Raw genomic sequence first — 27877 nt, 5'->3', positions numbered from 1 at the left:
TTAATAGTTATTCCTGGGCTGCTATTAATGCGAGAAATCTGTGCTGAGTAAATTGGTAAAAAAGGAAAGAAGAGCCCCTATTTGGGCTTAAGGCTTTTGTTGATGCCTTTGGGGGTAAATTAAATTCATCATCTCTCACTTTTTTTTTTCCCTTTGCCCCCCCTTACCACCACTTCTTTTTCCTTTCCATCACATTCCCTTGATAGTTTTCAAGAAACTTGACAGGGAGTGCCTGATTCCTCCAGAAGTAAGTTCTTTTGGGTTTCTTCTAATCTTCTCTTCTTTTTTTTCTTCTTTCAATGTTGTTTATGTTAAGAATAGATCATCTGTTTGAGGCATTCTCTAAACTTTAATTAAGACAATAAATATTTTTTTGTTCTGTTTGATGATATGAATTCTCACCTACGAATTCAATTAGGAAAAATGTGAACATATAAACACACATATTCGACAATCTATAGAAATATATATACTAGTTTTGATAATTGTTATGATCTGCCTCTCTCTTTCTCTCTGTTTTGTTTTTCCTATTATGTTCTGCATTTGATAAACTGACTGTTGGAATCTGCAACAGAGTCAGAAGAGATGATCAGGTGTTTGCTTTTCATATCCTTGTTCATCCACGCAACTTTAGCAGCGAAAGCACCAAATGCAGCAGCGGAAGCACCAGATGCAGGACAGAAGGCCCCTGCGGGGTCTCCAACGAAGAAATGGCTGACTTTAAATGGTAATAATACCTTTTTGTTTACTATTTGGAGCTAACGAGTTGGCCATTTCAAAACGAAAACGAAAACAAAATCAATAAAAGAATTCTTCAACCAAAAGTTGATCTACTATGCAAAAAAGGAAAAAAAAGGCAAGAAATTGGGCTTCAGAAGTTTCATTTAAGTGAATAAGGCCAATCTCAAGAAATAATTTGATAAATTGATATTAAATGAACCGAATTATGAGACGAAACAACAAGGTTTCTTCAACATTTGCAGGAATGTCTAAACATCTTTGACTTCTATATTAACTATAGCTAGTATCAAGTCAGTGTAATGACTTTCTGCAACTCATGATTTACCTGCAGGACAACAGCCCCTCGTTATAGCTCGTGGCGGGTTTTCGGGACTTTTTCCTGAATCCAGCACCTATGCGATTGACATGGCAAAGTCTCAAAGTTTGCCAGGGTACGCTTTCTTCTGCAATCTGCAGTTAACGAAAGATAGCGTTGGAATATGCCTGTCGAACATTCTGCTTGATAATACAACAACTATATCTATGTTCTACCCTAAAGACCAAAAGACTTACAATGTGAATGGGAAGGATATTCGTGGGTGGTTTGCTTTGGATTTTACAGCTGATCAGCTGTTAAACAATGTATCACGTAAGTTACTAATCAAGTAGACAACAAGATTTATGGGTTAAGGTGACTAGTGATCATGCTTTGTTTACTTGTGTTGTTCAATTCTTTTACAGTGACTCAAAACATTTTTTCCCGACCAAGTCACTTCGATGGTACTCTGCCAATAGCTACTGTTGAGGATGCTTTAGGAATTAAACCAGACAAATTCTGGCTGAACGTTCCGGTATCTCCCTATCCCTTTCTATAATACCAATGAGTTATTTTTGTAGAGTTGTTCTTCATCAGTCATAAATCATTTTCATTTTCATAATAAATGGTTTTGGTGTTTGGTTTGCTGTCTGTGGCATACAGTATGATACATTTTATAGCCAACACAAAATCAGTATGGCATCATTTGTTGAAAAGGTAATCAGATTTCCGTCTATGAATTACATCTCATCTCCTGAGATTGGTTTCTTGAAAACCGTAAGTGCAAAAGTGAACAAAGGGAGGACAAAGCTCATCTTCCAGTTCCTAGATCCTGAAGAAACTGAACCCACAACGAAACAAAAGTACAGCGCACTTGTGAAGAATCTTGAGATGATCAAGTCAGTTGCAGCTGGAATCCTTGTCCCAAAAGAATACATATGGCCGGTCAATAAGAACAACTATTTGGAGGCTGCCACTACACTCGTGACTGAGGCTCACAAACAAGGGCTAGAAGTACATGCTTCTGGCTTTCGCAAATGACATCGTGCTCCCTTATAATTACAGTTTTGATCCAACAGCTGAGTACCTGCAGTTTGTAGATCAGCCAAACTTTTCTGTTGATGGGGTGCTTACAGATTTCCCTCCTACCGCATCCGAAACCATCGGTGAGATATCAGCCTTCACTTATCTTTCATTCAATTTAATAGCACCTACTTGACACAGACATTCATTTCACAAAACAAATGTTGGATTTCTGCCCCAATTAACCTGCCAATGCTTTCCTGGTGCAGCATGCTTTGCACAGAACAATAATGCTACCAAGCCTAAAAAAGGTAAGAATATTCTAGTAACTTTTGTACGCCAACAGTTGTGTTGTGAATCCTGTAATATTGTTGTTAGGAAGTTTCTTATAGAATTTTTGACTTTGCAGGACTTCCTTTGATCATAACAAGAAATGGAGCAAGTGGGACCTATCCTGGCAGCACAGACCTTGCTTATAAGCAAGCAGTAGATGATGGGGCTGACATAATAGATTGCTCAGTTCAACTGTCAAGTGATGGAGTTGCCTTCTGCTTAGATACCATAGACCTCAACTCAGGCACTAATGCATTATCTCAGTTCATGACCAAGAGTGAGACTATCCCTGAACTTCAAGCAGAAGCTGGAGTCTTCTCATTCCAGCTCTCATGGGATGAGATTCAGAGCTTGAAACGTAAGCTTCTTTACTTCAAAATCTGATATTGTTAGTAAGTAGCAAGCTTCTGAAAATCCCACCCCATCCCGTTAACTGTTCATCTTGGCTCTTTTTATTTCAGCTCAAATACAAAGCCCGTACGGAACTAAGGAAAAAGTATATAGAAACCCAGCTAACAAGGACGTGGGCAAACTGGTGACCCTCTCTGACTTCCTGGAGTTTTCTAAGACAAAGGCAGTTACTGGAATCTTGATCAACATTGAGGCAAGACTTTTAATAGTTTCAGTCATTTTGATTCTCAAACTCTTCTTATTATATATTCATTTTGCTCAAAGTTAACGATGTTGTGGGATGAATTGTCAGAATGCTGCGTACCTAGCATCAAAGGCAGGTCTGGACATTGTGAAAACTGTAACCTCTGCCTTGAGCAATGCCACATTTGACAAGCAATCCACTCAGCAAGTGTTGATCAAATCAGATGACACTTCAGTGCTGTCCAAGTTCAAAGATGTGAAAACATACAGAAGGGTGCTCAACATTAAGGAGAAAATAAGTGATGCACCCAAGGCATCCGTGGATGAGATCAAGAAGTTTGCAGACGCAGTAACTATCTCCAAAGATTCCATTGTCAAAATCAGCGATTACTTCATTTCGGGGAAAACAAACGTTGTCAAGGAAATGAAGGCCGCAAACATCTCAGTGTATGTCCATTGGCTGAAGAATGAGTTCGTCAGTCTCATGTTTGATTATTTCTCCGACCCCATCATAGAGATTGCATCATATGCTCTGGAGTTCCAAGTTGATGGCATCGTCACCGATTTCCCAGCAACTGCTAACAAATATATGAGTAAGTATTATTGGTATAGTAGTGTTATTTTTCTGTTTAGTTACCTAATAAAACCACCCTCACAACAAGTTTTGACATGAACTTGCAGGGTGCCCATGTAATGATATGGACCCCAAAGCCACTATCCCATATCCCATTTTACCAGTGGAACCTGGTTCTTTGCTGGGTTTGGTAGTCCCCGAGGCATTGTCACCAGCACAAGCCCCAAGCCCAGCTCTTCAAGCTTCCAATGTCGTTGACCCCCCGCTTCCTGAAGTGGTGAAGAAAAACGACACAAGCCCACCACCCTCCAGCAGCAGCTCTGATTCAACTGATTCCGGCTCCAAATCTACACCTGCTCCTGGATCTTCTGAAAAGTCAAGTGCTTTCGCAAATGCTGCCAATCTTTGTCTTTCCTTGGTGGCCATAGTGGTTATCGCTTTGCTGGCAAATTAAGTAACCTTGGCCTTGAGCTTCTAAGATTACGTGAGTCTGTAATATACTTGCATAATTTATATAGTATAGTAAATATCGCAAATTAGACAGATTTATTCTGACTAGTTAAATTTATATCAATTCAATTATGTTGTTTTCAAGAGTCCATTGAATTCATACCAGTCAATCAACTCAACTCAAACCAACAATACTAATCTGATTTTTTCATTAACCATATCCCTTACCCTTTATTAAGATCAACTTGATATCAAGTAAAGTTCAAAATTTTATTACATCATTGGATCAAGTTGAGTATTTAACATGGTAAAAGGTATAAACTTTTACCAAGTCGCTCATAATTTTCCAAGCAAATCTTTTTTAACAAAAACAGGGGAAAAATAATAATATTCGATAAAATATGGAAATCAACAAAGAGACAACGAGGCTCAGATTCGCCTTTTTTCAGACAAAAGAGGAAGGCAACGCAGCCTTCCATGGCTGCGACCACGGGTGCTACCTGTGGATGAAAGGACAGAATAGTCATTTTCACCAACAGAGCAACCGGGTCGCCCCGCCAAGGAAACCGGGTCACCATTTCCATGGTCTGGTTTTACAGAAGCTATAAATATCATCACCGCCTCTTGACTTTCGGTCACTATTACACAGAGAGAGAGAGAGAGAGAGAGAGAGAGTGAGAAAAGAAGAAGAAGAAGATGATGATGATGATGATGATGAGGAAGAGGAAGAGAGAGAGAGAGAGGGCTGTTTGGTTGCTTCGCATGTAACATAAGGTTGGTTGAAAATCATCGGCTCCGCAGACATTCAGAGAGGGGGCAACCAACCCTCAGGAACACCCCAAACGGCCTCTCTGAGAGCAAAGCCTCATTCTTAAACTAATGAGCCTTAAACCCTAACCCCTCCTGCCTCAGGCCTATTTTATGATGCTCCGGACTTGAGGGAAGGGTATTTTGGTCAGTCTGGTATCATGAAACTTTCTGGGACACAATGGTCATATCATGAAAAGTTGGGGACATAAAAAAAAAATAGCAAAAGAGATATTTGGACACAATTTGTCTTTGGGTTTTCATAATTTTGACTCGGGAAGAACTTGCACAAGGATTGCAAAACAGTGTTATTTCCGTTATATACAAAATTTTCTCTCTATTTTACCTACTTGTTTGGCTCTTATTTTGGATGATATGGATTAAGTTGGGTATTTGTTATTTCTTTTTAATTTTCAGATTCATCCCGTCTTGTAACGGAAAGAAAAAAGTTGGTATGAGAGTCCAGAATTTAACATGCATAATAAATATGCAAAAACGTTTTGTTACCATTAACTATAGAAATCAGAAGTCCATAATTTGCATTTTGCAATGGCGTAGAATCTTCTACTGAACACCACTAACAGGACTTCTCAATCTCATAATCTCAATGACAAATTTTTTTCCTTGTCCATTGAAATTCAAAAATCCGAACGATCAAGCATATCTACCAGAGTCATCCTCCTTGGGAACCTAGGTGGCAGCCTCAAATACATGGCATCTTCAATCTCAATTGGCTGATGTGTTGCCACAATCACAATTCCACCTTTCTTCCTATGCTCTGCAATGATATATTCAAGCAACTTCAGCCCCTCAGTGTCCAAAGCAACAGAAGGCTCATCAAGCAACCAGATTGGCCTATCCATTGCCAGCAACCTCGCGAGCTGCAGCCTTTTCCGCTGCCCCATAGACAGCATTCTTGCTTTCTCCTTTGCCAGTCTCCCAAGCCCCATCAGCTCCAAAGCCGGCATTGAATTCCCCTGCTTGCCTTCAAGAACTTCGAACCACTGGACATTGTCCAGAACTGTGAACTTCTCCTTCACAGCATCTTTAAGGGAGAGCCAGTTAAGTTGAAGCTTGTACTGGTGGAAAACACCTGAATCTGTGATGTCATGCCCGTTCCACAGGACCTGACCAGCTGAAGGACGAGAAAATCCAGCCAACATACGCAGGAAGGTAGTCTTGCCTGAGCCATTAGTGCCCATCAGTACAAGTGCTCCACCATCATGAATGGAGGCATTTACATGTCTCAAGATTTGTTGGGCATTCCTCATGCAAGAAACATTGTCGAGAAGGAGACGGGGAAGCGGGGGCTTTCTGAGAGACATCAGGGTCTATGAAACAGGAAAACTGCAGCTAATGCTAGACTATCAAAGAACTTTTGAAGTGTTTATTATCTGCAGTTGATGTTCAAGTGTTTATTATAGCTGTAATCAGAAAATTTCTCTAAGAAAGTTAAGGAAAAATAAGGAGAGGAGAGTTATACTTGGAATCAACGGATGAAGCAAATGAACATGTTGAAAATCAAAACTCAAGGTTTAATTTTTCTTTGAACAAAACTAAAATCAAACTGTCATTGCATCAGGAGGAACGGAGCAAATTTGAATGCAATGCAGTATTGTCATAGAAAGTTTTAACCCAAATGAAAAGAATAAAATCCATTGCAAACTTTCCTCAACGATTTGATTACTATATCGTCTGAATAAAATGCAAAAATCAAGAGAAACGCGATCCACATATGGATTGGCATAACAAAACACAAGCATCTGGGTATTATCCATAATCATGCAGACAGATTCACTGAGAAAACAAATAAAAACACAATCAGAATTCTCATTGAATCAAACACAAACAGAGGCAAATTACATGGAAACAAGACAGACAGAAGCACAATATGTTATCTAATTAAATAGAAAAGTTAATTGAATAATTAAATTTCATAAAGTCACACAATTTTGCAAAATTAAACAGAGCGGCGAGGTCAAAAAGGGTTTTATTTTATTTTAAATAAAAACCCAATTCGGGATTGATGTTCATATTGGGTATGAAATTAACGGATTCAAAAAGTCAAAAGAGCCAAGCAGAAGTGAGGCAGACGCTGATGAAAAGGAAGAGCAGCTGGTGCAAGCAGAAGGAAAAAAATTGAACTCAAATCAACCCAACCTATAACTTTCATTTTGTAATATTTTTCACACTTCTCTCTGCCAGAAAGAAAGTAAACAATTCCATGAAAAACTAAAGAAACTAAAAAGGATGACTTACCGGCGATCGAAGATAGCTGAGTGAGTCAGTGCTGGCGAAACAGTCACAGATGGGGATTCATTTTATCTAATTACCATTTGAACACCAGCCAGAGATCATGAATTCGAAAGAGGAAAATCAAAGTTACAGAGAATGTGCAATACCCAGAAACCAAAACACATTAAAATTGCAAAAACTTATCAAAGAATAAGACTTTATACTATTAAGTGAGAAGTGAAACCTGGTTGCTGGAGCGTCAAGGTAAGCTTCGTCGTGAGGGAGATCAGATGCGACGATAAGTAATTGTAAAGGAAGGAGGGAGGGAGAGAGCTGAAAACAAATGGGGTTTGATTTGAGTTTGGGTTAATTTGGGTGGTATGGTTATCGGTGGGTTCTCTAGTTGGTAATATCCATTTAACTTTTTCACCAAAAAATACTTCTATAATTTTTTGGGCCTTTTTTGTTTAATTGCACTCTACTTTTTCACAAAAAAATAAATAAATACAATTTATTTCCTATGCTCTCGTTAATAAAGACTAGAGAGACGATAGAGTAAGTTCAGAGGAGGAGGAGGCTCAAATTGATAAATATATAGAAGTAAATATAGGGGAAGCCACCGTGGCTGCAACAACAATACACACAATTGCCTGTGAGAAGGACAAAAGTGTAATTCATAAGCCACCCTTCCATTACAAGCCGATTTTTAGGGGCAAGTTCTACCCATAGGCTCTTAACACACTTGAAGCAGGTAAAAGGAACATATGTGAACGAATTATCTATTCCTTTGTCAAAAAGATGAAGGTTTTAGCTTTTACTTTTACACACAGAATAAATCTGGGAGACAAATTGTTAAAAGAGTGGTGGTAGTTTGTCCATGGCTTAAAAGAACGGGTAGAGCTTGGTCCTCTTGAACACAATTTACATGATCTCCTTACCCCTCTGATGGAGTACAGATTTATGCACAACTTCCCCACCTGAGCTAACAAAGTAGGTTACCTGCAGCCCAAAATAAGGAAAGAACAAATGTATCAAACATGATAAACAAGGGATACCTTTTTAATAAAATAAAGCTGTAATGAAACAGCACAAGAAATGAATACCCACAATCTCTAGTGTGCTGACTCTATGAAGAAGAAACCCATCCTCCATTTGGCCCGGGTTCCCAAGGTAGCTCAGGCTGCGTCGTCGGACACTGCTAGCGCAACCCTGCGCACTTAAGTATGCATTCTGGAGAATAACATGTATGGTGAGGAGAGGACTTGGGAGTCAGATTTGGCATTTTACTTGGAATCGGCGCAGAAATAAGGTATTAGTGAATACCCCAAAAAAAAAAATTATTACCACTTCAAATTTCATAAAAATAAGTTGTAGAGGCTCAAAAACTTTCTTTGCTCCCATTCCCCCCTCACCATCTTCACAAATAGCCAATGGGTGGAATCCAACGACTATGCGCCTATATGGCAATACAAGCTAATTAGACATGGGAAGATTAGTTATCACTTACTGAAAAAAAAAGCTCAAGGAGCGAGGCTAGTTGGAAACCCAATCTTGAAGTCCTATACCGCAGAAATTCCAGTTCATGTAAGCATCAGAATGAAAACCAAAATTTTAGAGTTGGATTGCAAAAATAACAGCTTCAAAACAGAAACAATATGAGTCATGAAATATCAATTATCAGAAAACACCAAAATTGAAAGAACATTTCACAATTTCTTCAAGCTTTTTTGTGTTTTTAAGATATTGCTAGCACATAAGATCAGAAAAGCCAAGAACATAAATCAACTACAAATAGCAGGGCCATACAACTAATTAATTTTACCAGTTACTACTGGTTGCTTCTAGTGTCCCTTTCAGCCAATGTAACTGATTGTTTCCGAACCCACCTAATGATCTGGTGCCCTTCACGTTGAAAATAAGTTCAAGTAAGAAAGTAGAACAAAAAGCTACATATATACAGCAACCGTGTATAAATATATAAATAGATGATAATATACATATATTTATCAACCCTTGGATGAACTGCCAGACAAGCAAAGAAGGAAATCTATACAGGACATCTTTATCTGACTTGAAGAAAAATAAAGATAAAAACAACTCCTAAGTCATTAAACAGACAAACAGCTTAGAAAGCTTACACAAAATAGGATCGGATAGATAAAATTGAAAAACAAAATAGTACATACCTGTAACAATCCAGTATCCACCACAATAACATCTAAGGTTTTCTCGTAAGGTAAATTGATCTTCTTTTGGAAGTAACCTCCTCCATGTCTTTCTGAAACTCTAGTGGTGTACCTGCAAGTGCTACTATTCATGCCTTAACCAGGAAAAAATAAACAACAGTGCAAACAGAATAGCTGAACCTCAGACACGGCTAATAAGAACATTATATTAGATAAATGTACCCACTTCAAAGAATTTTGCCTAGAGGATAGCATACCAGGGAAGTTTCAGTGATGAGAAAAGCAGGGTACCCTGTAAAAGAATATATCCACCATTGTTACCAACAGTTGAAACCAAAGAAAGGAACAACTTCTAGTCTTTAACAATTGTAATATATCAACTTTATCCATTTTGTTGAAGTACATAGAATATACCTCCATTTATGATTAATCCCACCATATTAAGATTCTTAAAAGATCTTTCTTCCATGTTGAAAGATACATACTTACAATAATCAAGTAGAATGGTGGCTTTGCAGCTCAAATGTTTTGAGGAAAAAAACAACCTTACATTCTGCATGAGCGGATCATCTTTCCCAAGATCACTAATGTCCACCACGAACTTTGCCTTGTACTTCTTTACCACCTTCTCCATCTTTATCAACAAGAAGAACCACAATTAATCCAGGGAAAATATTGTCAAGGCCCTCACAACTCTGCTCACTTAAAGTAACCAAAGGAAAAAGTGGAAACAAGATTCCTCTGCAAACAATATCATAGTACGAATCCCACAGAAACAGAGGTAACTATCCGGCTATTCAGCTGAGCCTTTCATTTAGCACCAAAACAAAACCACACATGTATAACGTAGATTATTTCCTTCAAGTTTCCCCATATTTCCTAACATTAACAACAATCATATCCGCCAAGATAGCATTAGACGAGATAAAAATCTTTGCTTTGTAGAATATAGGCCAAATTCCTCACTTTGATTATTCAAGAAGCATTATAACTTAAGAAACTGACCTGTTTGAGAAGATGGGTCTGTTGATTGAGAGGTCTGAAGCCCCCTCCAACGCTGATAAAGTAAAGATCAAGGGGTCTCGTCGTCCCACTTGTACCATGGTACATAGGCTTCTGAGGCTGACCCAGTTGAAAAGCAAGGTACAGACTAAAGCACAAACATGCCTGAGCCACCAAAGTAGGAACCCAGGAGGGTTTTTCCATTCGATAACAATCTCACTCACTGCCTCTCTTTCTGCTCAATAAGATTAAGCTAGCTAGACTTACAGATCTAAATGAATGCCTGAGACGATGACATGTATCGAGTTCGACTCTAGTATTGGTATTGTTGATGAGCCTGCACTGCACATGATGTGCGCGCACGTTACTGTGAGTCTCGGGAAAACCACGCAAAATGACTTGATTTTGAGGGTATTATATTCCATTTCCATTTATTTTCAGCGTCTAAAGTTTATCCTTTGCTATATTGATGCTGATAGATACTCCATTATTCATTATTGATGATGAACACGTCTTAAGATTCTGTTAAGATTCCAACCTGAGAAGTTTCGATGATTAGTTGGCAGGGTCCCACGTAAAACCAACGGGTTTCCAAGCGAGGTTCTTTCTTTTTGGTCAATCGTCAAAGTACTTTTGTGAAAAAAATATTTCCCCTTCTTTTGGGTGCTAAGGAGGGCTTTTGTGTTTGGCTTAGAACTTTGGACACAAGACCCATTTTGATTAGAACTTAGAAGGACAAAACAGTGAAGGGCAATCCAAATCACCAATTGCAGCATCAATTTAACATTAAAAAATGATGAATACATAGAGAAAAAGCAAGCAAAGGATCCGAATCCTATATGCATATATGGAACAGATGGTGACACAAAAGGAAGAATAACAGTGCTCCTTCATGCAACCAGCACAGAAGCACTGGGACACCATAACACGTACAAGAAGAGATTTATGTAATTTAGAATAATACCACTAATTATTTCTTTTTCTATTGTTCAATTAACTTTCTACTAATCCGTTGTTTTTAAAACTCACTTGTTCCAAAAATACAAATGGGTTTCAAATGTCGTGTGTTTCAAGCTCACCACCAGTTCTCTGTTTCTTTTAACCAAAAAGAGAAAAAGGGGTAAAAGAATTTGATCAGGATTACAGTATACAGATATAAGTTCTAATTCATTTCACCATCACCGGTGAAGTCGTCATCTCCAAACACATTGGAAAAGCTTCTCTCGTGTCAATTGGCTCCTCACTCTCATTTTCTTCAGCCTTGAAGCTTCTCGCCTGTATCAAGTTCTTGCGTTGCATCCCATGGCGCCTGGCTTCTACATGGATCCAACGAACAGCATTTGCCGGGTCTGATAGATGTCCCTCGAATCAGGCCAAGATTATACCTGAGCAACAAAAATAAGAATAGTTGCTAAAAGCAGTCCTGCGCCACATCAGTGGCCAGTTCAAAGTTACAATCACCAGTATATACAAAAGAAAACATTGATAAGTATGCTGTGGCAGCATGGTTACAAGATTATATTACTGCAGCGCAGAGGTACATGGCCTTCTAGGGAACCCTACAAAAACCATTTCAAAACAAGCTGAATGATTGCACTGCAAAGGGAGTTGGGATGCATAACTTCCCTCATGCCACAGAAATTCAGCCAACTAACCTAAGTTCCTTAATGTTGGATTCAGTTGCTGATCCACCTTCTTTTCCTAGCTGGCCGCTCTGGTTTAATCTCAGATTCCACAGGAGTCTCACTATTGGTGGTAGGCAGCACTTCACTCTCCAACTTTTTGATTGTTGCTGCTTCTTTTTCACTTGGCATTGGAAGCCTGAAACGCTCACTTCTTTTCTTCAACTTCTCAACTGTGTCCAGGTGCCGGTCCTCCAATGGTTTTGTGTCTGCATCCAATTGTTTGGTGTCTGCATCCTTAATATCCTGATCAGCGGCATCTTTCTCCTCAACCAATGAATGTTGATTATCAACAGCCTCAACTGGTTTGGAAGATTCTTCTGGAAGTTTACTGGCATCTGAGGATCCTCTGTTGTGGCTCCTATCAAGCTCTTTCAACTTTAACGATGATTTACTGTTGATACTGAAATCCCTCTCCTTATGGCTCGTCCAGCGTTCCAATTTGGAGCGCCCCCTTCTTAAATCCTGTTGTTCATCATCAGAGGAAGCATCTTCCTTATGCCTTTTGGAAGAGTGACGGTGCTGTGGGATTCCCTCACCAGTTCCTTGCACACGGGTACCTTTCAAGCCCTAAAGGGGCAAAAGAAGCAATAATGAGAAAAGAGCCCACCCCAGGAGGAAACATTCTTCATCAATAAACTAGGGTCAAGTACAAAGGACAAAAAGTGATGATGAATAACAAGCACAGCTCTGCACGAAAATTCCTGGATTAGTCGGTAAGTTGTCAACTAGTAAATATAAATGTTGTTCCATTTGTTATTGTTCTATCCAACTGCAATATGCAGGAGCTCACTTCCGTTTTCCCTCACATAATGTGGGTCAGTCATCCCCTTCAGTACGGCCCTACACTGATTGAACCACAAGTTGAATGGAGAAAGATAGCACAAGCAAACTCAAATGCAGCTAAAGCATGATTATTAGTCTCAGCAAAGTGTACCAAATCATTGAATATGTGATCACTGCTGACCCAGCACATACATGTTATTTGGGCGAAAATTCCATGAACAGAAGCTACCACTAATTAGGATAAGACAAGTACACAATCTTCTGATTTTAGCACTCGTAAAGAAAGGAGGAAATGAAAAGCTGAACCCACACTCCAGCTGTGAAACAAGAAAGAGAATAGGTCCACACCAGTGAAAGTCTACTTTGCAGATGCTCAGTGTGGAGTATCCATTTGATATCAGAATTCCATTGTTATGACAAAGAAAAAGAATTGGGATTTTATTAGAACTGTCATCTGAAATCAAGCTTGCACCCTATATACATTATTTTTCAAGGAAGAAAAACTATACAAGAATTAAAAGGAAAAAACAACAAACAAATTAAACAAGAGAACTGATGTCAAGAAGTGAACATACCATCTCCTTACTGTGACCACTTTGATCTTCTTGATGTCTCTTGGAAGTAACTGTAGTGCTGTTATCAGCAATCTCAGATTCTTTATTCTTCCTTGTATTCTCTTTAGGTCTTCTATTATGGAGCTTTTGGTTGTCAGCACGTTCATTACGAGTACTTGATCTCTCCTTTCCAGATCTCTTCTCATCATTATTTGATTGATTTCCACGTCCATAAACATCCTCACGCCCCCTATGATTCGAGCTTTCTTCCTCAACCCTATCCCTCCTTTTAGATGGTTCACTGTGTCTCACAGTGTCTTTATATTGGTGCTCCTTATCAGAGCCTTTGCTTTCATCCTTTGCCCTAGTATGGCCCACCCATGCTTTGTCTTCTGCACCACGCCCACCCCTTATAGAAGCTCGTCCTTCATCTCTTTCCCGCTTGGGTACATTTTCCTCATGGGATTGTTTAACCCTATGCCACTCCTCCCTTTCTCTTTGCCTATCACCTCTCTCCCTCTGCAACCAGCTTTCATCTTTGTGCCTGACAGAGTGAGGATCATCAAGATTATCTCTAACTCTCTGCTGGTCATCTCTCTTACGCTGATCCAAAATTTCATCCCTTTCACGCTTTCGGCGACTGGTACTTTCTCTGTGGCCATGCACAAAATCTTCTTTATCTATATGGTCTCTCCTCATATATTCCTCATCTTTCCTTCTCTTGCCGTGGTAATCATCTATACCCTTCAAACTACCTTCTCTTTCCCTGGGTCGTGAGCCAATATCCTTATCATGATAAACCCTATAGCTGCCATTATCTAACTGTTTTCTTGACTGAAGATGTTCATCTTTGTCACTCCGCTCACTTTCTCGAGCCTTACTCCTGTGCCTGGATCCCATTTCATCACCACGCTCTCTCTTCCTTGTTTCTTCAGTTCTAATCCTTCTGACATAAGGTTCATCATCTCTCCGTTGCCATGGCCCGTCAAGATTGTCCCTTTCCTTTCGCCTATGAAGCCCATCACTTTTCAATTGCAATGGATGAGCAGAGCTAGGATCCCAGTCCCTATAAGGATAAGAGTCCTCCCGCCCTTTTACTACAGTGTGACTTCTATCTGGTTCCTGTCTACCATCACGGTTTTTCCTTTGGAACCCCTGTTCATTTTCATCAAGGTGCCTCTTGATGCCCCCCATGTGTGTTGAACGTCCTTGAATGACTTCCTCCTCAACCCCATCCCTCCACTTCTGATAATCCTTGCTGCTTCCAGATCTTGCTTTGCTGTTGTCACTACTTCTTGCAGCCTTTGAGTCCTCACCATCATCAAGTTCTTCATCGGCAGATTGTTCAACTCTTGAACTTAATTTTTTATGCTTTGGAGGCCCATCTTGCAGTTCATCATTTACAGTAACCGTAGCCATTTCCTCCTTTTCCATTCCAGAGCTTCCATCAGCCAGCACAGGCTCATCTTGGTCACTATCTCTATACTCAACACTTGACTCGTGGGCACCCCTATTTGTGATAGGAGATGATATCAGCGAACTACGTTTACCATCCATGCTTTCCACTGATTCTTCCTTCTGGTTGTCAAGAAATTTTTTATCCCTTGTATTCCGGCTAGGAGTCACACGAGGAGATCTGTCCCGTGCTTTTCCCTGTGTTCCCCTGTATTAATAATGAGAGAGTTAAAAGGCGTTCATGAAGTTTGTACTCTAATCTTGTTAAGTTCATATTTATAAATGCACCATAAAATCAAGCAAACAAACTATGCTCTCGCACTCTGTACCGAAAAAGAGTTTCTCATTATTAACCCTGTCCTGGAGTTCTCAATATGGGTGGCAATTTTCAACATAAAAATCCTAGTACCTTTCCTCAAAAGTGGAACCAAAACTTCCACCAGGATAACTAGGAGTCTCTCCCCCAGAACCCGTATATGGGACTGGCGCTTCTGGAGGGAAGGGCAAGATTCCTTCTTCTTCTGGTATGCTATCATGGAATGGATTTTTCTTCCAACCGGCTCCCTCTTTTGGTCATTATAAGAGGCGGGAAAACCATCAAAATACACACTCTCAACCTGCGCAAGGTCTCCTTCACCAACAGCACTTCTACCAAAATCCTCTCTTGGGCGATCAGTTTCAGTTTTCTCTGGGATACCATTTCCTGCAGAGGAATCATCATCTAAAGAATCCTGCAAGACAATCTGTTTACAGAACAGCCAGCAGTTAACTTATATTGCCTAGCCAAAAATAAGAAATGAACACACAATGATGGGATCAATACACTAACAGATTACTACCTCAATAATTGCATCTGAATCACGAATTCGAGGTGGTCGGGTATCAATGGAGGGGAGACGCTCACCATAACCACCTTCCACCTGTATTGCTCTTCCAGTTGGCTGTCAAGAAATTTATTCAGCCATGGAGTTAGGAAACAAGCATGAGCTCCAAAACTAACATAGCCATTCATCAGGTCAACAAGAGCTAGCATTATCAATGCAATTGTACAAGATGCGCAGATCAAGAATATAGATAACAGGAAATACAAGATCTGTGAGATAGCAAAACTTAAAGGGCAAGATACTGTCTTTATAGAAAGAAAAAAAGTTCAAAAATGAAACCATCTATACATACTATAGGTGGACGCAGACGAGCAGATCCTTTCACTAAATCACTTTGCCCAACATCTGACTTTCCAGGATTTGCATTTTCAGCAGGAAAATCGTGAATGCCAGTTGCTGCTGCTAATTCTGGGGGTAGATCTGGATCATACTCCTGTGATGAACACAGGAAAAGGCAAACTTTCCTTTTTCACGTTTCACCAACATATGGTTGCAAAGAATAAATACTTAAAAACTCAAATAGCCAATACATTTTATTGAGGTCCATAATCACCTCATTACCTGTTCTGTTCGTCCACTTTCGTAAACACGAATTTTGCTTTGCATAGTGGACTCCAAGCGAAGCTGTTCCTGCAAATTTAAAATAGAGGGGCAGTTACAGCATTCCCTTATACAAAAGACAATATGCTTAGGGTTTGATTGTTACCAGCTGTTTGCAATAATCTTTCCAGCTTTCTTCATTTAAGCCAAAGTTGAAGAAGTCTGATGTATCAACGCCAGGATATTTCCAAGGTTTTTCCTCAAAACCATCAATGTCAACATCAAATATGGTTCTGGAAAACACAAGCAAATTCATGAAACAATAATGAGAAAACCCAACTTTCAACTACCAAATGATTACACATGACACTTAAAATAATAGAAGACTGATGTCAGCTCCAGAGAGCGCACACACACACACAAACCCCATCACCCATTGCACTTTAGCAATTTATAAATAAAGAAGAAAATGTAATCACTTCAGCATGATTTTTCACATATCATATGCAGTAGTAAAAACTTAACAATATCTTCTAACCCAAAAAAAAATGAGAAGAAAACATGACAGCATTGCACTATCACGAGAGCCAGTAAAAAAATAAACAATCCAGTTCCCCGTGTATCTTGATATCTTAAAATCATGAATATTACTTGTGTGAAGGAAGCGTAAACTCCAGCCCACCACCGAAACCGCGACCGCCCATATTGTTGCCCCAGCCAGGCATACCAAAGCCTGAATGAAAATTCTTCTGCAGTGGAGTAGCATTTTTTAATCCCGTTGGTCTCCAGTCACCTCTACCTCGACCAGCTACAGGACCCACATTTACAAGCGGACGAACTTGACCTGGGACTCCTCCAGGGCCAGAAGTAGCTGGTCCACTCATAGGCACAGCACCTGGTCTTACATACTGCATAAGAAGAAACAGTTTTTAACTTTTCAGGTATAGAAGTAGAGCATTCAAAAAAATTACCAAATAACAAAATAATAACATCCAAACTGTTCCTTAAGTTGCTTACGAGAAACAAAATCAGAAATGAGATATGGTAGAAGAGTGAATCAACAGCCAGCCACGTGTAGCCTTGGCTCTTTGGAAAAATAGGGGCTGAGGGTAGTGAAGACCTATTATAAAACTACTTTTTAGGAATGGGAACACCCATGCTGGGGTTCTCCAAATGAGAGCAGAACGCAACATAAACAATGGGACCTGTACTAAAGCTAACAGTTTCCCAACTGGGAAGATTCACCACAATTGACTGTTAAGGCATTTAGAACAAAAGAATCATGAAGATTCATTAGCACTAAGCGATGCACTCAAAAGATAACTTAAGATATTAATCGCAGAAAATGATGAAAACTTGCATCCAGTAAAACTGGTGACTTAACCTGTGAAGCAATTTAAGCTAAGCTCAAAAAGTTGTAGCTAGTTTGCATCCTTCAAAATTGTATAGGTTAAGTACAGACAGTGATTTCTCAGTTATTTTAAGGGCAAAATATAATATGCATTGGCAATCCAGTGCCACCTATCTAGTACGGTCTCAACAACTTGCACAATTACTAGGCTACTAGCATTTTCCAGAGTTACAAGCAATATGCTTTATTTGGAAATGAAGTGTTTCAGTATGTACTTGTTCATAGAATAATAATGTGCAAAATAGCTTAATAACTGCACCTTCTACTGCAGCAAGATTAGAAAGGACATAGGCTAGAGTGCAATGAAGCCATGCTACATACAAATTTATTGTGGTATATCAATTGCAACAACTTTGGAAGTGAGAGTAATTGTTCTTATGGAGATTCAGAGCCCGTTAACAATATGTCAGCCTAGTTAACTATCATTCTAATCCTCAATTCTAAAGCTCTGTAGTAAATGTGCCTCAGGCCTCTCTGTAGTTCATGTGACTCAGAGAGGCAACGCCGATTAATCCACCAAGTAGAATCTAAATTCTTCATATCATCATTACAATGTAGTATGAATGATAATCAAAGATTTATGACAGTGAAGAAATCTGAGGATTGGAAATTGTGAAGGTTTGTCAAATATGTAGGTGTGTTCCCAAACACATCATCATTGCTCAATAAATTGCCTGTTGTAGCAATATTACTCGAGAAGAGTACATAAATAGCACATTTACTACTGTTCCTCAATAAGTATCACCGCAATTGTCACCCACAGCTAAGCCTAGGTAGAAAGAAATGTAGTTACTGTCTGGAGTAAGGAAAAATCAATTTCATAGAATTTAATATATATGTGTCTCCCCATTTTCTATTTTGATCAGTGAAGATCTTCTGCACACTCCAAACTCCCAAACCCTTCTATCAGAAGACAATCTAGACAGCTGAAAGGCAAAGGCATCTACTTGGTATTGGGGGAAAAAATTTAACACAGTGCACTTCATCAAGAAGGTAATGCCCAGCTTATTTAAATTAAATTACTCAATAAACACAATCGGACAAAAATTAACATATATGATTCTGTATTTTGAGCAATTCCACTCTCTGTAGTGACTTCCATTCAAATTTTCAGGTACCATCGATTCAAGTAAATGCCACAATTCTGAAACATATTCAAATTATTAATTTTCACTTCACTGATAATCAACTACATACTCACATTGTACAATCATTACAAAGCATAATTTACAATTATAATCTCTCATCAAAGAAGGGGACATCACAAGACCCCAGATACAAAAAGTTCCCTACATTAATCAACATATTAACAAAACTAAACTAACCTTAAACTGAGAATGAAATGGATGATACCCATGATTGCTATACCCAACTTTGGGGGGTGCAACCACGCTGCCACCGCCAACAGCCTTCCCGGCTTCACCCATCTCCTTTCTCTCACCTTCAGCCGCCTGTGCTCCGTCTTCACCCCACTCTTGCTCTTCCATCGGTTGGTTCAGCTCACCATCAGCCACAATAACGAGCCCGTCTTCATCGTCGTCGTCGCCTTCAGCGTTGCCACCTATTCCGCCTCTCTCCATAGCCATAGGCCCGTGGTTGTTATCATTCAACACTATCTGCAAATCGTCCTCGCTATCGTCACTGTCCCAATCATCTTCGCCTCTCTCGCCTTCCTTTCTAGAACCTTCCGGGTTTCCTATATTGACCGCCGAATCATTCACCGGAAAGGTTTCCGATAGCCCTGGAATCACCGGGTCCAAACCCATATCATCAGTTTCATTGTTATCCTCCTCGATGTCGAAATTCACATCCTTGTCCATCAAATCCACAGTTTTACCACCGATATTAGAATCCACGGAATCGACTTTTGGTAATTCAACACCTTTATCCTCCAAACCCCTAGACCCACCTGCTGAATCCGCATCTTTAGTCGAATTGGCGGGGACAGAGTCGGCGGGAGCTAGGGTTTGGGTATTCGGTGGGTGGGGAAGAGAAGGATTAGAGTGAGGAGCTGCATATAGGATCTCGTCCTCTTCGTTACGGAGGTTGAGATCGATCGGACGGTGAGGTTGGGGTGCAGTGGAGGGTTGGTGGGGCTGCGGCGCAGAAGATGATTGGGACGATTCAAAGGGTCTAAGAACGTCTGTGTAGAGATCTCCGAATTCGTCATCGTCTTCCATCTAAAGGACGGAGCTTTAGAGAGAGAGAGAGAGAGGAAGTGTTTGTGTGTGTGTGTGTGTGTGTGTGTGTGAGAGAGAGAGAGAGAGAGAGAGAGTTTTGAGGTCTGCAAGACTGCAGGAGCCAAAGAGTGAAGCAATGGCCAATATGTAAAACTTAAAATGTTGCATCTAATGTGTTTTCCCCAGTTTACATTCCAAATTTCTTTCTTAAATTCCAAATTCCAAGACCCAAAATGTATTTATTAATTATTATTATTATGTCTAAAATCTAAAAAACCTTATTATTATTTAGGTGATAGGAATATAAGCTCCTAATTTTGGGTTTCTCTTTCCACTTTTGCTTATGGAAATGGGTAAAACATGACATGGGCTGCCAATTGAGATGTCCTATGTTGTTGATGGGTTAAAGACTTGACTTGAGAGCTCTGTTGTTGTGCCACTTTTGGGTTGGCTACTTGGGTTTAACAAGCTTTCGTTGGTGTGTGTTGTAACTTGGGAACACTTTTCCTTTTTCTTTTTCTTTTTTTTTTTTTTTTTTTTTTTTTTTTTTTGGCTGTACAAAAGATCCTCCCTTGGCATATTGTTGAAAAGGCATTGAATTTTCACCAAAAGAAAGAGGCATTGTAAATTGTAAAAAAACCATTACAGCTTGAGCATGCCTTCTCATTTTGACCATTTAATACCGAATATCTAATTTCCAAAAAATAAAATCCAAATTTAAGACAAACCAGCTAGGCCTCGAGCTTTTCTGGCTTGGACCCTCTTCCAAATGGTATTTGGTCTTCAAGCATAAGTTTCATATTACTTATTTTTATTCTACACATTCTTTTGTCACCAATAGCTAGTCTGATATTATATTGTTTGGTTTTTTTCCCCATATAGCAATATATATATATATATATATATAAGACCACAAAAATAAATTAACAATTTTTTTTGTCTATATATCATCAATTTAGTTTTTCTTTTTTTTCTTTTTTTCTTTTTTGGTCTGATCAATTTAGTTATTCATCTAGTAGTATACTTTTGACCAATATTAGAAGATGTCCTATTTGAGTCATCGTCCCCATAGATGAAAAAGAATAACAATGTCCTCGTTTGGTGGGTAAGATAAGGAGTATGATTGGATTTGCGTAATTCAATTTCATGTTTGGTGTTAAAAACCAAAGTGAATAGGATAAAGGATAATTTCATTATGTGTTTTTTTAAAGATAATTGTCTTACCAATAAGGTGGGATACATAATCCAATTGTTCAAATCCCTTGATATTGGACTCAAGTTTCGAGAGTCTACAAACACTCGGGACACTAGTGCCAATAAATGATATATATAGTCAATCCCCTTATATTGAGGGACACCCTTTAGGGTATCTTACAAAAAAAAATTAAACAATCGAAATCATCTATTTACACATCTAATGGTGTCCTATAAAATCAATGAATAAGATGTTTCAAGAAAATACTAAAATTTCAATAATTTTATTGAGTTGTCACATAATATCATATTGAAGTAATTTTTTGGAGAGATAAACTTCGAATGAATATCTACAAAATAGACGATTTGGATTAATGAAATACAATGTAAAGTGGGACCTACAAGGATGTCCCTCGATAGACACACAACGGGAGAATGGTTTCTCACACACAGACACACTCATCCTCCCATACACACACTATCAATATGTCATGGAGATTCGAACCTAAGACCAATAAAGAATACCAATTCTATCCAATCCAATCTAATATAATTTAATCATAGTCACCAAACAAACAGGAAAAACAAATAACACTCATAAAAGAATATGGGGAATATTAAAAAGTAAATAATGTTGAGACACATAAAAATAAAATAAATAAATAAAAGCTGCCGGTCCAGACCGGCACAAAGAGGAGCGAGTCGAGTGAAAATACTGAATACAGAAGTGAGTTGCGGTGTGTAAAAGTTGTGCTTCCGAAATCGGATCTGCATCACCACCACCATCTCTGTATTCTTCGAAATTCTTGAAATAGAAGAAGAAAAAGGAAGAGGTGGATAAGAATGATTGGGGTTGGGAAGATCAAGCAATACTCTAATGTCCTCGACAAGCCCCTCAGCAAGGGAAAACAAGAGGTCCTCGCTTTCTCTCTCTCTCTCGTTTATTCAGTTTTCATTATTTCATGCATTTTCTCTGGAACCAAACTGCGTTTCACACCCTTTTGCATCGCTATGACATGCTTGATCAGATTACCTTAATCCTCACTAAATGGCTGCATTTTGTGGGATCTCTGTATGTTGGGTACTGGGATTTAGGAAAGCAAAATTATAATCCTTAACTAAATGTTTAAATTTCATTAATTTCTAACTGTTATGCTGCAAATTTATACTCAACTGACCTTTATCCGAGTTCTGAGCACCTGGGTCTTTTCCTTTATCGAATTTTACGATAGATTGTGATTTGGGCAATTTGATCCGGGTTAAATACTTACTTGGTTGCCCATTTTTGCATTTGATTTTGTTCCAGGTCAGTTTGAGTGCGTTTGCATTCTTGTTTTCGGAGCTTGTGCAGTACAACCAGACACAGGTTGACAACATTGCCGAGTTAGAACGCAGGTGATTCAAATTACTATCAGAAGTACATGTACATTCGAATTTGGTTATTATAAGGGTTCTGTTAGGTTCCTTAATTTATAAATTGTTCTACGACATGTTATAAGCTGTGGGCTTACACTTTCATCTGAAATGAACTTCTGAGTTTGATTAGGTTAGCTGGTTATGCAACTCTTAGCTGGTAATTGAGTAATGAAAAGATTATTGCTCAGAATTGTTTGGTTTACTAGTATTGCCAGTTTCTTCTGCAACCTAAAAAGAAGAAGCCCAGAGATGGAATTGGAAAATGGAAGCGAAACAGCATGAAAAATAAGATCTTGAGATTTGGTGTGAAAGAAACAATTAGCAAAGACAATTTCTTTCCTTTTAGCTCTCCATCGACTTCTCTTGAAATTCTAATATATGTTTGGAACCATAGTTCAATAATGCTTTATGTAAATTGAGCAGGCTGGAGGATGCAGGATATGCTGTTGGGGCTCGAGTTCTGGAGCTTCTTTGCCATAGGGATAAGGTAGGAATTGTTATTGAACAGAAATATCCCTAGATTTAAGTTTTTATAATCACAATATCAAGAGACCCTTACTTCATTTTGGGAGTAAGCAGGGATGGCAATTGGGTACCCATCTATTCTGGCTATAACTCTAATAAGGTTTTCACCACCACCACCACCATTGCCTCCACAGGGTTATAGCCAAAATAAACAGGTACCCAATTGCCATCCCCAGTAAGTGAGAAATAATAGGCAGATATCAGTGTTTTTGGTTTGTGAGATATTCTCTATCTATAAGTTTCTCAGTGAATATCATGCTGGTTATTTCACAATCAATACTCAGTACCAAGAATAGGTATCTTTTCATTTGTCTATGTTGTTTTAGCCTGGATGCATGAACATGTGAGGCATCCATCCCTTCGTTTAGGTTGGCATGTTCCCACTTATTGAGTGTTTGGAGCTAATGATTACTGGATATGTTGTTTTAGTCTCTGTACACTTTGGATACATAATGACACAATTGGATTCTTTGAATATACGGCTAGTTCATAGTTAGAAACCCAATTTACTTAATGTAGCAAATGCTTTCAGTTGTGGTTATAAACTAATTTCTAGGTGGAAGAAGAAATTGTACTTAAGGATTAATGCAGTGTGCTCATCTTCTTGGAATTGTAATATGACAATGTTATCCTGATGTTTTGGAACCTAGAACTTTAATGGTCCAATTTCATAACAAACTATATGTGTTTGTGGATTTGGATATAATCTTTTTATTGAGTTTGACTCAAATGCTATATTGATGGTTCTTTTCTGCCACAGGGAAACAGAAGGGAGACAAGGTTATTGGGTATCCTGTCTTTTGTGCATAGCACTGTGTGGAAGGTGTTATTTGGAAAGGTTAGTGCTTTTGCTTTGCCTTCTTTTATCTTTTCGATGTTTAGGGGAGCTTAATGGCTGAAATACAACACTATGTACTTATCCTTGGGAACTATGTTAACTGCTTCTTGGTGCCTGAAAATTAGGTAGCCGATTCCCTTGAGAAAGGCACTGAACATGAAGATGAGTACATGATTAGTGAGAAGGAGCTCCTTGTGAACCGGTAACTGTTTCTGCAGTAATGATAGTTTATACCGCTTGCTGTTTCAGTTAGCTGGATCTATAGGTTTTGGTTATCTGTTGCTTAGTCTTTGGTTATCCAACTAATACACAATTTTTGGGTTGTAGATTTATTTCGATTCCAAAAGACATGGGAACCTTTAATTGTGGAGCATTTGTTGCTGGAATTGTAAGGGTAAGTTCCATGGTACTTTCTTGCTTGTTAATTGATTTATCTGGTGCTTATGAGGTCTGATTGGCATTTCCTTCTCCTATGAAGGGTGTTTTGGACGGTGCTGGTTTTCCAGCTGTAGTAACAGCTCATTTTGTACCAGTGGAGGGTCAGCAACGACCTCGAACAACCATTTTGATAAAATTTGCTGAAGAGGTGACTGATTATTATTTACATTAATCTTTCATACACATCAGATGGGTGTTTATTTACCATGTTATTCTTGTAAACGACATAGAATGAATTTTCAGTTAATGGGAGTGAGTACACTTGCAAATTATACACATCCACGGTTCACCTGCCTGTTTATTTGAAAGTCCACTATGCTAGATTTCTTGTTCCATTTTAGTCTTTGTATTATAATCTTGTCTGTTTCTTTTCCCTCTGCAAGGTACTACGAAGAGAAGCAAGGTTAGGTTGACGCTCGTGGCAAGACTATCCCATTATAGTTTACCCAGTGCCTCTCCATAGTACAATGAAGAAGGTTGAAGCTTACAGCTGCATTGTCAAGCTAATGAAATTTCCACCTCTAAACTTATCAATCAGACTTGTGGCAATTCAAATTCCCACATTGGTTAATTCACTTTGTAAGCTATGACTCGATGCTGATTTGAAAGTAGCTACTATTGTAAGTGTGGTTCATCTAAACAAGGAAAGGAAAAGAAAAACAGTTTATTTTCTGCGAATTCTGTTGTTTATAGGAACTCGAATGACTGTTGGCCTTGTCTTGAAAGAAGCCTCATTTTATCCTCAAAATGGTTAACAAACCACGTCCCGTTGAAACCTTTTTAATTTTTTGGTTTATCATATGGGTTTTCTTTTAATTTTTTTATAAGGATTTTTCCTATTGAGAGGGGCTATAATACACTAAACTCTCACACATAACATAGATGTTAAGACTCAAATTACTCTAAACCACTACATTAGTGTATCTTTTGCTCACAAGAGGGATTAAACACTAGGTTGAAAACTTTTTGAGTTATATTTGTTTTGAGTACAAGCGAATGTTGAGGAGGTTTACACAAATATTTATTGGGTGCCTGAATGTTTCGAACTTCTGCTCACATTAGGTGGAAGTGAATGACTCAAACAACTAATAAGTTACCCTGCTGGCTTTGGAATTATATATATTTTTTAGGACATGGTTATTTTTGGTCAAGAAAGAAACTTGATGAAAAAGGAGAAACAACCGATCCCACGACCTAATAATTATATACTAAAACTGAATAAAAGATACTGTTCTTATACTGTAGCTTAGGAATAGTTAAATGACATTTGTGCCCCTGCTTAATTTGTTGCCCTCTTAATTATGTTCAGTAATGAACAGTATAATGGCATTTTTGCCCTAATGCACAGCGACATAACTCTTTTGCCTGATCGCTTCTTTTTGGAGAAACCAAAGCCGCTTCATCGAAAAGAATTGAGAGAGAGAGGCCTCAGAGATCATAGTCGTCTTCTCAAACTATCTCCCCGTCTCTTTCCATTTCTCTCTGCCGCCGCCGCCGTCATAATCACAAGCACCGACTATCCGCCACCGTCTCCGACGGACGATTCTGATGCCTCACCCGTTGGATCTCCCGATCGCGCCTCCTCTGAGATTCAACGACAGCCGTCCGACGATGACATGATCAATCGCCTGGGACCAGCGGTCTCTCTGAGGATCTGAAACAAAAAATTATTAAGTAGGCAAGTTCTCTCTGTCTCTCTCTATTTGAGCATGTGGATAATGAACCCTAGGAGCTTAATATATGTTTGTCTCTCACTAAAAAAAATATATCCCAATCCAATGTAAGCAAAGAAAAGAAGGGTTTTATTCCAAAACGACATGAAAACCCATCTCTCTTTTACCAACAAAACAAAACCCCAAAATTTTGACAGCAAATTAATCAGACTTTCCTGAGACTCTCCCCATCTTGGACGTCAACGGTCGACCCATCGACCCATCAGTTTTCACTTGTCAAACCCAAGACGAGCCATTCATTCTCGCACCTTTCACTTCTGCTTCTGGTATGATGTGATTTCTTCGACTGAATTGAATGTGTGGGTTTTGCTCTCTATGAATTTTGAGAATATATGGGGTTTTTTTATTATTTATAATAATTTTTTTTTTTAACTTAATAATTTATATGTAGTGTAAGGGACGAGAGAGAGAGAAGAAGAATGAATAAGGGGGGAGGTGCAGCGTCAGGTGGCGGACTGGGAGGTGGGGGAAGTGGGCCCACTGCGGCTGCGGCGGCAGCAGCAGCTCAGAAGCAGAAGGCGTTGCTGCAGAGAGTGGAGACGGACATCGCCAACATCGTCGACAATTTCAGCTCCCTCGTCAACGTCTCCAGGGTCACACACAAACACTCTCTCTCTCTCAATTGAACCAAAATTTCTGACAATGGGGAATGCCAACCAACCTTATTAATGCTTGTAGGTGAACGATCCTCCTGTTAGAAACTCTCAAGAAGCTTTCATGATGGAGATGCGTGCAGCTAGAATGGTCAAGCCTTTTCCTTTCCTTCCTGCTTTCTGATTTATTTTTATTTCATTTTGTTTTAGATCCTAAACCCTATTCAATTCAAGCAAGTATAATTGTTAAACTTTATCACTTTGCGTTTGATCTTATTCATTTGCTTCATAAACTTACAACTCAGAAATCAGAAATGTTTTGTTAAATAAACAGAGGAGGTCTGTGCATGCGATGTGAAAGATGCCCCAATTTCATAATCTGTGTTTCATCAATCAATGTGCTTAGAGATTCACAAAAGGAGTGGCTACTCTGCTCTTGTTAATTGATGAGTTAGGATCATGTTTGTGGTGACTGTTTGCTATTCAGTTTACTCTTGTCTGGCCTTATCACATGAGCTCCTCTTTAAGTTTACTGCAAGCTTGCTTTATATGTTTCCTAGTTGGTTACTGAGTTGTTTGGTCATTCGCCTTTCATCTATGATCACAGGTTCAGGCAGCTGATTCTCTGCTCAAGTTGGTGTCAGAACTGAAGCAGACGGCAATTTTTTCGGGATTTGCCTCCCTTAATGACCATGTAGAGCAAAGAATAGTGGAGTTCAACCAGCAGGCTGAGAAGACCGACCAGATGTTGGCTAGAATCGGAGAGGAGGCAGCTGCTAGCCTCAAGGAGCTTGAATCCCATTACTATTCTTCTGCACTGAGGACTAGTGAAAACTTGCAGCCATGAACTTGACAATAATTTAAACTAGACATTAGTTTGGTGATTGTTTCTTGAATCATGTATACACAGGCAGAAACAATGTACTTGTACGATGCAAACAGATTTTCACTCTTAAAATATCTTTTATTTTCGCCCTGAATTGAATTGAATGAATTCTATTGTTATTTTTGGTTGTCTTTTCAAGCCTCAAATCTCAGAGGAATTGATATTTAAAGCAATGACGACATGCCAGTTGATAACTCTTAACAGAAACCATGTGCCAACGAAATGCAAATCCAAGTCAACAATCAAACGTATTAGTCATCAACCATTGGCAGAATAGCATCACTAATGCTTCAAGGACCATAAACTTTCAGTATGATTGATTATAAACACAAAATACCTTGAGGACTTTGGAATGGAAGCGAATAAGGCGGCCAGCCAAATAGTAAAAGGCAGTTTTAAGAGAATGAGATGTCTCACATAATTACTACTGCCAAAGGCCTGCTAACTCCTATTCTGGTGAAGGACGCTTAAAAAGCCAGAAACAATCCCTGCGTGCCTGGTGGGCGAGGAAACTCTTGCAAG

General features: G+C 39.0%; 6 protein-coding genes across 14 annotated transcripts; 3 read left to right on the top strand and 3 right to left on the bottom strand.

The window, feature by feature from the left end:
* Nucleotides 1-49: 49 nt before the first annotated feature.
* Nucleotides 50-4161, top strand: LOC103341241 (glycerophosphodiester phosphodiesterase GDPDL7). The gene is given in 11 exon segments (XM_008244730.3): nt 50-247; nt 575-727; nt 1073-1369; nt 1462-1571; nt 1700-2065; nt 2067-2202; nt 2329-2370; nt 2469-2750; nt 2854-2996; nt 3096-3579; nt 3668-4161. Coding segments are annotated over 10 exon segments (2349 nt in total). The 5' UTR covers nt 50-247; nt 575-585; the 3' UTR covers nt 4015-4161.
* A 271-nt stretch (nt 4162-4432) lies between these two features.
* On the bottom strand, nt 4433-7453 carry ABCI1 (non-intrinsic ABC protein 10). Of its 4 annotated transcripts, none has more exons than XM_089042834.1 (3): nt 7297-7453; nt 7077-7142; nt 4433-6614 (listed from the first exon to the last, which is right to left on the bottom strand). In XM_089042834.1, exon 3 carries the CDS (start codon nt 6140-6142, stop codon nt 5456-5458), a length of 687 nt encoding a protein of 228 aa, XP_088898960.1. In that variant the 5' UTR covers nt 6143-6614; nt 7077-7142; nt 7297-7453; the 3' UTR covers nt 4433-5455. The 4 variants fall into 4 exon arrangements, with proteins under 4 accessions (XP_088898960.1, XP_008242953.1, XP_088898959.1 ...); XM_008244731.3 differs by having other exon boundaries at nt 4433-6211; XM_089042833.1 differs by having other exon boundaries at nt 7077-7453.
* A 159-nt stretch (nt 7454-7612) lies between these two features.
* On the bottom strand, nt 7613-10657 carry LOC103341243 (Calcineurin-like metallo-phosphoesterase superfamily protein). Of its 3 annotated transcripts, none has more exons than XM_089042831.1 (8): nt 10244-10657; nt 9789-9872; nt 9496-9530; nt 9239-9350; nt 8875-8954; nt 8397-8508; nt 8156-8282; nt 7613-8051 (listed from the first exon to the last, which is right to left on the bottom strand). In XM_089042831.1, the coding sequence occupies exons 1-8, from the start codon at nt 10442-10444 to the stop codon at nt 8035-8037; spliced, it is 768 nt and encodes a 255-aa protein (XP_088898957.1). In that variant the 5' UTR covers nt 10445-10657; the 3' UTR covers nt 7613-8034. The 3 variants fall into 3 exon arrangements, with proteins under 3 accessions (XP_088898957.1, XP_016651929.1, XP_008242954.1); XM_016796443.2 differs by lacking the exon at nt 8397-8508 and adding an exon at nt 8560-8611 and having other exon boundaries at nt 8160-8282; nt 10244-10656; XM_008244732.3 differs by having other exon boundaries at nt 8160-8282; nt 10244-10650.
* Nucleotides 10658-11182: 525 nt separating this feature from the next.
* On the bottom strand, nt 11183-19910 carry FIP1[V] (FIP1[V]-like protein). Its single transcript, XM_008244733.3, is given in 10 exon segments — nt 11183-12492; nt 13284-14925; nt 15127-15262; nt 15265-15460; nt 15557-15658; nt 15894-16034; nt 16163-16231; nt 16308-16434; nt 16793-17049; nt 18878-19910. Coding segments are annotated over 10 exon segments (4101 nt in total). The 5' UTR covers nt 19733-19910; the 3' UTR covers nt 11183-11916.
* Nucleotides 19911-21630: 1720 nt separating this feature from the next.
* Nucleotides 21631-24821, top strand: LOC103341245 (Transport protein particle (TRAPP) component). Its single transcript, XM_008244734.3, has 8 exons — nt 21631-21841; nt 22233-22321; nt 22766-22829; nt 23628-23705; nt 23831-23907; nt 24033-24099; nt 24184-24291; nt 24527-24821. The coding sequence occupies exons 1-8, from the start codon at nt 21770-21772 to the stop codon at nt 24554-24556; spliced, it is 585 nt and encodes a 194-aa protein (XP_008242956.1). The 5' UTR covers nt 21631-21769; the 3' UTR covers nt 24557-24821.
* A 703-nt stretch (nt 24822-25524) lies between these two features.
* Nucleotides 25525-27449, top strand: LOC103341246 (mediator of RNA polymerase II transcription subunit 22a-like). Of its 4 annotated transcripts, none has more exons than XM_089042501.1 (5): nt 25680-25821; nt 26026-26142; nt 26268-26469; nt 26555-26620; nt 27077-27449. In XM_089042501.1, exons 3-5 carry the CDS (start codon nt 26296-26298, stop codon nt 27314-27316), a joined length of 480 nt encoding a protein of 159 aa, XP_088898627.1. In that variant the 5' UTR covers nt 25680-25821; nt 26026-26142; nt 26268-26295; the 3' UTR covers nt 27317-27449. The 4 variants fall into 4 exon arrangements, with proteins under 4 accessions (XP_008242958.1, XP_088898627.1, XP_088898626.1 ...); XM_089042500.1 differs by having other exon boundaries at nt 25681-25821; nt 26014-26142; XM_008244736.3 differs by lacking the exon at nt 26026-26142 and having other exon boundaries at nt 25525-25821.
* The last annotated feature ends 428 nt before the right edge of the window (nt 27450-27877 follow it).

The sequence above is a fragment of the Prunus mume genome, linkage group LG8 (assembly GCF_029339155.1).
Source record: "Prunus mume cultivar Tortuosa linkage group LG8, ASM2933915v1, whole genome shotgun sequence".
Classification (NCBI taxonomy): Eukaryota; Viridiplantae; Streptophyta; class Magnoliopsida; order Rosales; family Rosaceae; genus Prunus; species Prunus mume.
This window is presented reverse-complemented; position numbering and strand designations above follow the sequence as displayed.